We start from the raw sequence: 13339 nt of genomic DNA, 5'->3' as shown, positions 1-13339 counted from the left end.
GCCGGCCCAGCCCTAAACCACGACAGTAAGTGGGTTTTTATAAGCACTTGAACTGATGGAAACTATACCTCCATGGGGTTAAGGACTGGTGCATCTGTGGTAAGATGTGACCAACAGAACACTACTGGCTTGAGAAAAAAAAATAATCCGTGACTTACTAGCCTGGAGTCTTCACCATAGAGAGCACATTGATTTTCAAGCTCTGTGTTCCTACCATTGAGAATTTTCTATACTAAACCAAGCTCAGATTATCAGCAAAGTAGTGCTCATCTTACAGACCTCACAGCATTCCACCTCATCTGTCAGGCTTCTTTCCCAGATTTAGTGTGAGTCAGCCAGTCCTTGCAAGAATTCTCTCTTACACTGCAAGGCATGGCATGGAGAGAGAGGAGGGTGAGAGAAGAGGAACAGCTCCATTCAGCAGCGTCCAAAGTAGCTGGATGTGTGAGCCTGGAGGAAGCACCAGGCAGCTCTGTCTCTCCTGGGCTGCAGCCAGTTTGCTCTTAGATAGCCTGGGAACTAAAGCAGAGTACTGCCTAACGTGGTGCAGCTGCATCCCTAGCTCCTGTCCCCAAATACTCTTAGTGCTAGAACACAACTGTTTAACCTGGTTCTCTTTATATAAACTATGCACAGATTTGCCTTATGTCACCTGTCACTTTATCTCTCTCATCAGGTAGCAGTACTGAAAATCCACAGCCCTGCTTGTGGGCATCAGTGAAATATCACCATGTGTGCTGAGCTCACCTGCACCCATGATGATTCCTCAGTGACTGAACCTTAAAAACTTCTTTGTTTCTATGGAAAGCAATGGGAAATATTCTGTACTTCTATGAATTGCAAGAGCTTCTTTTTTATAGTGTTAAATAAATACTAAAAAAGTGGAAAACAAAGACCGACTTACTCTTTTACAGCTGCTCGTCAGGAAGCTCTTCTCTTTGGATGGGGGAAAAAAGCCACTGTGTGGAGTATCACTGGAAGTCAGTTCCTTTCCTTAAAGAAGAAAATGCACATCACAAATCACGTACAACAACTTTGTGAGACAGAGTGATGTAAGAACTCCTGACAGGATCCTTGCTGTGACAACTCCCTGACAGAGCTGCTATAACCAGCCCGACTGGCTTGAAGGCTCAGCCTCTTCCTCATGCCTTCACTGCAGGGTTTGGCTCTGGGCTGTGCCAGGCTGTGGGTACCTGAGTATCATTCAGCCACGAGCAGCACCAATCTACTGCAGAGAGATGCGTGCCATAAACATCCAGATGGAGGAACTGCAGACTGCAGCATGGCCCTCTGCTTTCACATCTCAGTTTTCCTCCAGTGGGAAAACAACTAGGACACAGAGCAGGATGGGACATGCCAGTTTCATCCTAGAACACATCCTGGATCTGCATTTCAACTTAGAGAAAATGCTGTGAGCCTCAGTGCCCAGTGAAATCAGTTTTGCATGGCCTGAGCCCTGTGGTAAGTCTACAGAGTACACAGGATAGGATGTGGAGAAAGAAACACGTTCAGCTGTGTGAGTGTTTTTTCTCCACCTGGTCTCCACTGTTTCTGCACAGTGTTTTTTCTCCACCTGGTCTCATTTACACACACAATATAAATTTTTATGCATAAATGATTTCTCTTGCCCAGGAAGCTCTATCTCCATTGAACACCCAGGGGTAGTTTTAAAGGACCAGCAATCATTTGCTGCAATTCAGTGGGGAAAGTGAGGAATTTTACAACCAACTGAAAATGCAGACAGGTGAATTCAGCAGGCATGTTCTCTTTCACAGGTGAACAGGAAACACACAACACATACTGCTGAATACCCAGGCCATTTTAAGGGATATCATTGACCTTGCAATGTGCAGTTGTGCAGCACATGCAACTATCACTGGGGGCATTACAGAGTTGCCTGTAGAAGAATTCTAGGTGGTGTATTTTTTCAACTTTATTTAGGTACAGATAAACTTCAGGTTTGTGTAATCTATGTACCAACATAAAACCATCCCTCTTGCACTTCTCTTTCACATGATTGTCTCAAGACCTCAAAAGACAGTGCGCATAACAGAAAGACTGTCCACATCACTGGGATGAGCATTTTGGCCCAGCTGTTGAACTTGTCTGGCAGAAAATGGTTCGATATCTTTAAGGGAATTTTTAAGTTAATAAAATACTCATTTAGTATCTGCTGCCCAGGAGTTCTCTTAAATGCTGAGAGTTATTAATCATTTCAGAAACATCAGCTTGATTGTATCTAAAGCTTATTGTAGAAAAAGTACCCCCCCACAATATCACCTCTTGGATCAACATCAACATCCTGTGGGTGCCGTCATGGCTCTCCTAACACAGTACAGCGTAAGTCTGGCTCTGTGTAGCTGAAGAGACTAGGGACAGGGCTCACACAGCTGCCAGAACTTACCTGGCTGCTCTGCTGCCTCAGCATGGTTAATATCAAGGTTCCACTGAGTGAGGGTAAGTCCTTCCTTGGCCAATTCAACTAGGTCCTGCAGGGTCTGAACATCCTTCTGGCCGCAAGATAAAAACTGCCCGTCTCCTTCATGGCCTGACTTGGATTCATCAGAAGTTTGGCCTCCAACCTCTGTGCAAGTGGGCTCACAAGAACTGAGGTCAGGCTGACTCTGCTGGGATACTTTTGGCTGATCAGATTCCACTGATGGCAGAAGGTTCTCTGGCTTATGATTCTGGTCAAAAGAGAGAGGAAAGAGACACCAATAAATTAGGTCTTGTTTTATGTATTTGTAGAGTTCAGAGTACAGTCGCTACTCCATACTTTTGAAACATCTAGTAAAGGATTACAGAGCATTACCAAGGCACATGAGCTTCTGTAGCAAAAGCCCTCTGTAGTTTTATGAAGGACTCTCCAGAGATAAGACAGCTCTGAACAGAAGAAACTACAACAGCAAATGCAGAAAAGGTGGTTTCTCCAGGAGCATGTCTGTGTGGGCAACTGCCAAGTAGGGAGAAATAACAGTGGAAATGCTCCCACTGAAACATCTAAGTGTTTCATTAGGGCTGGAGCGCCTGGCAACAGTTGCAGCTGAAGCTCTCCAGATGCTTCTGTTCCGAGTTCGGAAATGCTTTTGCAGTGGCATGTAACTAATCAAACTTTCACCTTGGAGCCGATTTTTTCCAGGTTTGGTCTCTGTTTCCCAATAAGAATAGTTTTGTTTGTTTATTTCTAAGTAAAAATGGTTTAGCCAATTCTGCAAATGGAAACAATCAGAGCAAAATCACACTCTTGCCTCGATTTTAAAGGCCTTTCTACTTTCTATTTTTAAACTTTTCTGGCAGTTTTTGCCTCGAATGAAAGGTCCAAAATATTCAAAGAATGGAGTCCCTCCACTACAGCCCTAGCCTGCAATAAGCCAGTGGAACACTCTGGGCTTTGATTAGGGAAGAAGTGTTAAATAACCACCTATATATGCATGGTATTTTTTAAACAGAAGCACCAAATAGTTCTACAATGAAAGAATGAGGAAAGAAAGAGAAGTGATATCCTTCCTCTTGGAAAGCAAGTATGTGGTGAGAGACTAAAAGAGCTTTGTCTATTTCTGTAGGACTTTTTATAAAAAAGCAGGGCATTGAAAGAGGCAGGAGATCTAGGTGAAAATCAGAATGGAACAGTGGAACCGAAAACTGGATCAAAGCTCACAAGCACCAAGAGGCAGTGGGATGCACAGAGAAAGCCTGAGATGCAAATGCTTCACTTTACAACTTTAGGTGCTCCCACCTTCTCCTCTATGCAAGACAAGTATCAGTCTTCAGTATAAACTTTTCACCCAGATCCTTGCTAAGTGCAGCAGATGGGCATAACTACAATCAGTCAGAGAAAAGTGCCAAGAAGGAAAACAAGAGTCAAACTGCTGTAAACACAAACCAGTAGCAAAATGAGGAGGATGGGATCCCTATACTCAGTACCCTCTGTGCCCATCAGTTTTATTTTCTGAAAGCTCAAGGAACAGCATAATAACATGAGCCTTGGTCTCCTCTCCAAACAGGAGAAATGAAAGTTCAAGATGGTAAAACCTAACTGTGTAAGACCACGGGACAACAGGGCAGAAGCAGTGAGCATACAGAGGCAGAGGATCACTTGTTTAAATACCAAATGAGGGAGCAAAAGGGCTACAGGGAAAGTGAACCAGGGCAAGTATCAGAGCAAGGACAAAAGAGCATCGCACCTGCACAGGCTTCCAAGGTACAATGTGGGGGGTTAATGCAGCAGCGTAGAATGACTCAAGGTCAGAGGGTCCTGTCAGAGCACTGATATTCCACAAAAAGCACTCTTTGGTTTTGGACAATGGCAAGAGCCAGGTTGCTTTCCCAGATACATCCTCCAAAATTCTACTAGTGGGAAGCTGAGGGGTGGGAGGGAATTCCACCTCTTCCACAAGCAGCATAGCTACTCGCTCCTGGATCCTTTTGCGGGTCTTCTCCGGGTCCTGAAGCAGTAATGGTGGAGGTGCAGTTGGGCCTTTTTTACGCCGTCTTTTCTCTTTAAAAAGAAAAGGAAGAGAAACCCAAATAAATAAATAGCTGAACACACAGGGGCAGAGGAGCTCAACGTGCCAGCTCCTTCAGGTGTTGTAGTTAGTGACAACCAAAAGGCAGCTGCAAGCTGAACCCAACTCTTATGATTTCCACAGGTAGTCCAAAGCCTCACATCATCCTTATAGGAACAATGAACTCCAGGAATGACGGACTCCTGCTCACACTGCTCTGCTGCCTGTTGGGAACTGTTACATCTCTACAAAATCTGATCATTATGGAAGCAACTGACATCCATGCAGCCTACCTCCCAGACCCACGGAACGGCACCTGTATGGCAGTGCTTCACAGAAAAGGGAGAGAAAAACACCAACAAATCCACGAAGGACTCCTTTTCTGGTGTACTGCTCACTGATGATATCAAGTCACAGCTCACACAAACACTGCACAGCTTCATTTGGAAATCCTGTATCACACTATCTTTGCCTTACTAACACCCAACCCCAAATCCAACTGGGAGTACTTATTGGCAGGAGGAGATCTGAGCAGTGTCACAGAAAGTGAAGTCTCCCCTTTGTACAGCACCTAATGCTCTCCTCTGGCAGCTGTTTTCCTTTCCAAATCTTTCTGCACACTGCAATAGCAAAAGGACATGTAGTATACACACAGAAAGAAAACAGAGAGATAAGAGGTAAAGCTGAAAAAGCTGCATTAATCCAGCTTCCAGCAGCATGAACAGGAAAAAATCTACTGCAGGAGAAACAATAACCTCTTCGTGTTATTTCTTTTCATTTCCACAGTTTACAAAAAACCAACAGCTTATCTTAAGAATATTTTACAAATGCAAAACAATCAATCAGTGAAAAAAAAGCATGAGATTCGTACGGGATTTCACTAAAACCCACGGACATCCTGCAGTCTTTCTTGACTGTATGTGAATACTGCACATTGTTGAAGCTCTGACAGTTTAAATAAAGCAGAAACGGGGCTGTCATTCCTTCTATACCCAGCAGGAGAGATTTAGTGAAGAGCAAGCTGTGTACATTACTCTTCCAGTAACACAGCCTTTGACACCAACCCACTTCAACACGTACCTGATCCTGGCTTCCATTTGATTGGCAAAGCAGCCATTGGTTTCACATGTGTAACTGATTTGGTCTGTTCCTGCTTTTCTTGCTCCAACAGAGAGCGTGACATTGCCATAGCAACCAGCAAATCTTCATCCTTAGTCTCCATTTTGGCCCTCTTCTGCTTGTTCTTTGAGTCTTTTTCGGAGGAGCCTTTTCGCTTTGACTTGCTTGGTTGATTGCTGAAATGCAAGAATGCAGCAGGAAGCCCAAGTTAATGTGACTGGATCAGAGACAAGAAACACACAGCACTCCAGACCAGCTGCTCTGTTTGCTCAGAGAGATTCCCATATCAAGGATAATGAAAAACTATTCAATAACTTCTTCCCTACCAGAGAGCAGAGGATTTCTTATAATCCATGGGATTTAGGGCAATTTAGAGAAAATTTTATTTTGAAAAGGTAAGCACAAGACTACAGCATCTGCTATCTCCACCTTGAATGCTTTTTTTGTACCGAAGAAGAAAAAACAAGTTGAAGTAAGGCAAAACCAAGATCACCAGAAAATGCTTTCCCACTCTTCTGCTTCCACAGGGAACAGGCAACGGTTCTTCCTCAGCACACAGGGACTTAAGAGCCCTTCTACATATTCAGCCAGGCACCACTTGCTGTACTCTGAAGATTCTGCTCAAATCCAGGACAGCAGATGCAGCTCTGCATTTCATAACATCACAACTGTGTCCTCCTTGGCTCGGGGTGCAAAGCACACATATCCAGTACAGCCACAAGCTGAAGAGCTGAGGCATTGGCCCAACAGATGCTCAGGAGACTGTATACTCGTACTATGTGGTTTGCTTAATAAGCTCAAACACACTGTGCAGCTTTACTGCAGAACTGTCTCATTGAGCACAAATATTTCTGACATACCAGTGTAAGATTATTTACTCCCCATTTTGCTCCTGTCTGCTGACTTTTAAAGTCATCTACCATCTAACTGCTTCTGAAAGAAAGCAAAACGATTTCTCCAACTACCTACCACACTCTCCTCATGTGGTACTTGCTCATGGCTCTACTTAATCTTCTCTGGACTTAGGGCCCACACAGTGTGTAAGTGTGCCTCACTTCTACGATTTATCCTCAGGAGCACAAGGTCAATGTCTCTCAGGCCAAAGAAAGTAACCAGCATCTTTTATTTTCACCAGCTTACCTGGGACACTGAAGAGGTGCATCACCAAGCGTGGACAACTGCAACTGCACCGCCTGAAGAAGCAGCTTAGGAGGAACATCCATCTCGACAGCACAGCGTTTCAAGTGACTGATTCGGCTCTGTGAGGTTTGGAACTGCTTCCCACAGATTGGACATTCAGGGACCAGTGGTTTGCTGGAGGATGACATCTGTGCTTCCTCCATCTCATCCAGACACCTGTGAGACAATGGCAAAGCTTACCTCTGAAGACTTTAAAACTGTCCATGCTAAGATTTAAACCATAGTAAAGAAAAGGAAGCACAATCATCTCTAATATCTGTAACAGACAGAAACATTCCTTTAAAGAAACAAGAATTATGTGCCCACCACATATGATGAATATGACACCTAAGAGTTACGAGGAGATTATGGCCTCAGAGGCATATTAAAAACATGTTGCTCAAAAGCAAGTGCAGGAAATAACCTTCTTTAACTTCATCCAGTGTCCATCACATAATACTGCTTTTTGCATTCATTTGAACACTCCAGCTAACTTACAAACCACTGTTAAAAAAAGAATCACCCTGCAAAAGAAAAATGGTCTTTCTCACTCGAAACGTGACTACTTCTTGTCCTTCTTACTACTTCTCTAGGCATGACCACGTGCAGCGCCAATAACGCAAGCTGTTTTCAAGATATCTCACTTGACAAGGACAGTGTTTGACATCACAGAAAAGGGAGCAGTTGAAATTAACACCACACTCAAGAGTGCAGGATAGTGAACTTCTCATAATTTCTGGTAGACCAAAACTCTGTAAAAAAATTTAATCATTCTTTTTCTGTCCTCTCCAAAGAGATTCAGGGTGTGAAATCCTGGATCTGAAGTATCTATTATAGAAACTACTCCCTGATTAGATAATGACACACACTACCTACACACACAGGGCTGTTAAGAGACCATTCATCTGATATACTAGCACTGGTGATTGCTAGTTTGCCAGTGCATCCATCCCTCTACAGCTTTACCTCTTGTGTTGAAGGCTGCTATCAAAAAATCCATTGCTAATACAACCTTGTAATTTCATCATATGATTACACGCTTAATAGTTCTGAAAGCAGACATAATTTCTAAAAGGCATTTCTGACACACTGTCACTGTTTTACAGCCTCTGTCCTCTCAAGCAGCAGTAAAGATCTGAAGACAGAAACAGCAGTAACACCTCCAAAGCTGCAGGTGTAGACAACCCTAATGAACGTGAGCCACTCAATAATGCAATGTAGGACTGGACAAATCAAACCACTTTTACCCTCTGAATGTGCTTGAAATTAAGAAACTACCCACTGAAATGTGCTGTTTCTGATACTTTCTCAACAGAGAAGTACAGACTTCTAATTTACAATGAGCTATCTGCACATAACCTATTAAAATTATTTGATATTTACCACTAAGGTAAACTGTTAAATTAAGGGCACTGATTTTAATTTAATTGCACACATTCCAATGAAAGAAAAGGCAGGGACGCCTTTCCCTAGTCTCTACTCTCCCTGTTAAAGCTCTATAGTGCAAGTTAGACGTCTTTCTGAATAGTATCACCTTTCCCTTCGCAAACAGCTTGGATACACAGTGACACACTAGAAGTCCTTAGACAAACAATTTTTAGAAAAACAGAGCAAACATTACTTTGTTGGCTGAAATCAGCAGATCCCAAAATTTGCAATACTGAGTCCTCATTAATTTTGATAGTCACTTTACAATTGCAGCTCCTTGCCACACACATGCAGAAGCTCTGCAGAGCACAACAACCAGCCTCTGCTTTGAGATCAAAACGACTTGTTAATTCAAGCCATAAAGGTCAGTGCCACTATGCAGATTCCCTTCTACCATGTTCTTTAATGGCTAAGCTGAGTGAGCAGGCTGTGAGGTTAAGGGGGAGAGGATGCAGAAAGGACACATCGTGCTGGTCTTTCACCTGTTAACATGCTGCTCTCGTCGTGTCGAGTTCATGGCTGAGAGATCCTTCTGGCAGATCTGACAAAAAAACAAGCCTACATCCTCCAGGCTTGCCAGGGCTTCCTCTTTGGTTTCCTGTTCAAGAGCCAAAGCCAGAGCACTGTCATGCTCCACGGATGGACGATGGTGGGTATCTGGCACAGAAGGAAGAGATGATTGAAGATAGAAAACTAAGAATCCTGCATGAAAGGCATGGAGCTGTTATACCTGTCATTATTTATTAAACTAGATTAAAACTATATTTCCATGCTCATACAGAACCAAAAGGGCCTTGACTTACAAAGAACCAAACCAGAGTAAAATTGCTGTGTATTCAATTGATCTGCACAGAACATACTACTTTTGTAGAGTGCTTGGAGATCTACCAAAGGACAGAGGCTACCTAAAAGTCATATTTACCTCACAGCTACCTAACACTCCCAAGTGAAGGGCTGACAAAGTTCACTGATCCTGTTGGCATTTCCACCTGTTTCCAAGAAGACAATTATCCCTCCAGAATTGAGCATAAGGTTAATTCAACCTCAGAGAAGAGCTGGGAGAGAGAAGTATGGATAGCCCTTTAAAAACAGAGAAAGCAAGTTTTCCCAGCGATCTGGAGTGATTTATTCAGTGCTGCACACTGAGCCACTAGGCTAGCTGGGAACAGAGCCCAGGAATCTGGACTGCTTCACATGCAACCATTCTTACCAGCCCGCAGCACTCCTCTTTCTGCACGTAGAAGAGCTAACAAGAGAATCGTACCATTCTCTGGTGGGTTCTGCTCCTGGCTTTTGTCAGGGAAATCCTCGCTGGCTGCAGATTTTAGCAAGCTGTTGTCTGTGCTGTGTTTTAACTGCTCAGGTGCCACTCTCTTGAACTGCTGCATTCTCTCCACTACCAGCTCTGCTACCCGCACCTTAGACCCTGCGAGCGGCAGGATCTTCGAGGTGGGTGAAGAGCAGGTCCCTGGCTGTGTAGCAGGATGGACGGATAATGTAGTCTGAGAACAGCCACTCAGAGTATTCACTAGAGGGGGAGAAAACACCAGAGCTTTACCAGTCAGGTTTAAACACAAAGCCCAGACAGCTGCTGGGAAGCCTTCCCCAACAGCAGCCTAAGCCAGGCTCAGTTTTGCAACAGCCATTCTTAGAGAAGATGTGAACAATCTGTTAAGCTATCATGTGACTTTATACTTTATAACCACAGTAACAGTATCAGGCTTTTGTGCTACAGGGGAGTTCAGATATCTCTATATCCCTCTTAGAGGAGGAAATATAAAGGAAGGACTTACCTGAAGGTCACTAGCAAAAACAACCAAGGCAGCCCTACAGTTTAAGGACTTCCTGTACTGGTGACCACATTCTGGCCATCACACCTAATAACCACTGAAGGACTAATTCTTTACGAATTAATCCAACATATTTCCTGACATCCAGTGCCAATGTATTTCACCCTACAATGAAGCACTAGGTGAAAAAGCATCTCAATATATTCCTGTCTTGCTTCTAGATGATTTGAAAGTGTTTTTCTCAGTTCTAATTTTGGAAGAAAACCAGTGAATAACCACTCTTCAACATATCACTTTGTACCAAGGCTTCAACTTACAGAAGGACATCTTCTGCCTGCCTGCAGCACAGAACACACTCCTAGGTTAAACTTCTGGATAAGCCTAAGTAGGTAAGTGTAGTTGGAAGCATGATATGCAAGCCTGCTTCGACCAGTACTGTTATATATCCCCTCCAAGTGGAATTCTGAAGACCTTCACTGAACTACAAAGTGTTTTCAGTCCTGGCCTATTTTCTGTTTGAAAGATTTTGGTTCACTCACCTGTCAGGGTCCTCTGGCTACACTCACTGGCCGCTGTACTTGGCTGGCTGGCAGGGAAAACGCTCCTTCCATCTCCTTGTGTGGTCTCACCACTACTACAGGCCAAAGCATCACCATCGTCTTTGTGCACCAATGTTTGTTCCTTTGGACCCAAATCTTGAGGCCAATTTGACTCCTTCACTGCTGGTAAGTGATGATTGCTTTGGCTCTTAACAGTAGCTTTGCCTCTTCTCAACTTGCTTTTTGCTGCAGTGCTCTTTGACCTGTTCTGAGCCCTCTTTGCTGCCTCAGCATCTCCAGCTTTTTTCTTTGCTCCGCTCAAAAGATTTGCCCACAACTCTTTAAAATCATTGTCCTGTTCATCCATTGGCCTGCAGGTTCCAGTACCACAGTGGCCTAACGACACTGTGAGGACTGAAGAGCAGAGGGAGACACCAGAACCAGTTCAGGTTTGCATCCTCCGTGACCTGCAATTTTCACCAATTCCCTTCCACAAGCTCAGACATCTCCATTCTCCAGACTTCAACAAGGTCAGCAGAGTCGGCACTTCTGTGCTGTTCTGACAGTTCATTCTCTCACACTTAACTCACAGCCATTTAGTGAAGCACATCCTTACTCCAAGGACCCCACCTGCTTTCACAAGTTGGGTTTTCAGAGGTCTCCAGACCAACAGTTAAGCACCTCAGTTTGCGCAGAGCATGTGTAGGATCTTCATGATATGCTACAGAGCTTCAGAAAAACACTTACTAAAGCCCTTAAATAAAGAAATGAAAAAAAAGGTGGTTATGTAGGATGGTATATGCAAGATGCAGCGTGGGGCAGGGCTGGTGTAGAACCTTGAAGGAAGAAAGAATTTGCATAAAATGGTAAGACTAGAAAAAGCATGTATTGACCCAAAACACTATCCCTGTAATTGGACTACAGATATGCACAAGCCACATTAGGAAAGAGGAGGAGAGCTTTCAAAACAGATATGTGATACTGTGTAGGCTTTCGTCCTGGAGCTCAGGATTTGAGCCTGTCGGGTTTTTTATAGGCATTCATACTTACATTTATATAACACAAGATCAGTGAATGCAGCAAGGGAGGAGAAAAAAAAATCCTTCTGATCAAGCAGCTATTCTAGAGTGTACAATTCTGCTTTGCAACACTGCAGTTTTAAAGAGGAGAGTCCGACCTCATTTTGAGAAGTAAATAAAGGCAGCTTCTGGCATTTCAGAAGAGTTTCTGGGACAAGGCTGAGAACAATTCTATCAAACATGTTCATCCTTTCTCTCCTCTTACCTCCATGGCTGCTCACATTCAGGATTTGCTCTCCTGCTAATACTGAACTCTTCCTCTACATACGAAATAAACCATGGCACTGACTATGTTCTGCAAACTGCTGTTGAATACACAGAGTAAACAGACTAACTAAATGGTATTTTCAAAATGAGTTTCCTAATCTTTTCAGCTACAATAAGAACAGCAGTACTAGCGAGGGATTACTTGGAACAGCACTTGCTACAATGTCCAGATGGAAATGCCATCAACACCCCAGCAACCTTAAAACTAGATCTCTATTCTTAGACATTTTGATTGTCCTCTCCTTCCTAGTCCTAAGTTCACTATGGTTCTGGCTATTTTACCAGAGGTTTTATATTGCTCCCAAAACCTATTTCTTTCAAGCCTAAACCAGAGTGTTTCACTTGGAACAGCAGCAGCTGTGGTTCAGTTTCTCCACTAAAGCTCTGGGCACAGAAAGACTCAAAAAGCAGGAAAAACACATGCGAGACTGTTTTCTCAAATGGCTTGGCTGCAGACATGTGAGGCTAAGGAATGCTGGTTACACACTTTCATGGGTCAGCCTTTCCTATAAGCAATTACAGATGTTAATGGATTTATTTATTTTAAACACAGGCTCCCAAACCAGCAGAGGATTTTGCTGTGAATCTTGAAGTCATTTCCTGTTAGAGAGAAACTGAAGTTTTATGTAGTCAGTTCATAAATCTAATTTTCCTGGACAGAATCTTGGTATAGTTATCACTGTAAATTGACCGTTTTCTTCTAAGTAGGAGACAGCATGTGGAGAAAAACAGAATCTCACATCCTCTACAGCTCTAAATATCTCTCACAGACACATTTCTACTGTCACATTATTTATGGTGAGTTCCTGACATTAAATGTTGAAACAGATCAGGACTTTAGCATTTGCAATCAATGTTCAGTGCCCCAGGTATACCAAGTTGGACATATAAATGATGCAAAACTAACTAAGAATTTATCTGTCTTACTCCTCCATTTTCAAACTTGTATTTACAGGCTCCTGCTCTGTTCAACATCTCAGTATTTCCAATGCTGCTGCTACTGGTGTACCTAACAGCCAGTTTTGGTGACAGTTTGTAGAGTTCGAAAAGTAGCGGCTTTGAAAAGAATTTATTTCAGTATAATATTCAATTCATTTTGGAAGATTTTAGGCATCAACAAATCACAAAGCTGTTCAAATGAAATAAACAGCAGCACTCACCTATCCACTTAGATGCCAAACCTATAGCCCAAATGGGCCCTTCAAGTAAATGTGGATCAGCAAAATGGTACAAAGCAGAATCAATAAGAATGCAAGATGGAACCTGGAAAACGGAAGGGAAAGGTGAGAGTTAGTGTATCTTGCACTGACTGCTCTTTTTGCTCAAGTTGCAGGGAGAGGGAGACAGCAACAGCACGTGCTCTGATGGTGCCAAGTTCTGTCACTTCCATTGACCTGTGTACTTCAAATATGCAGGCAACTCAGATGCACAGC

The 13339-nt window shown here is 43.2% G+C and overlaps 1 protein-coding gene across 1 annotated transcript; it reads right to left on the bottom strand.

Moving 5' to 3' along the window:
- Positions 1-904: 904 nt before the first annotated feature.
- On the bottom strand, positions 905-10927 carry LOC104547113 (structure-specific endonuclease subunit SLX4-like; the record flags this gene model as incomplete). Its single annotated transcript, XM_010192690.1, has 8 exons — positions 10561-10927; positions 9496-9759; positions 8714-8888; positions 6765-6980; positions 5586-5800; positions 4185-4498; positions 2405-2687; positions 905-993 (listed from the first exon to the last, which is right to left on the bottom strand). Coding segments are annotated over exons 1-8 (1923 nt in total), but the record flags the coding sequence as incomplete, so codon positions are not given.
- Between the last annotated feature and the right edge of the window lie 2412 nt (positions 10928-13339).

This window comes from Mesitornis unicolor, unplaced genomic scaffold (assembly GCF_000695765.1).
Source record: "Mesitornis unicolor isolate BGI_N332 unplaced genomic scaffold, ASM69576v1 scaffold54190, whole genome shotgun sequence".
NCBI lineage: Eukaryota > Metazoa > Chordata > Aves > Mesitornithiformes > Mesitornithidae > Mesitornis > Mesitornis unicolor.
Note: the sequence above shows the minus strand (reverse complement) of the source record. Positions and strands in the feature narration are given on the sequence as shown.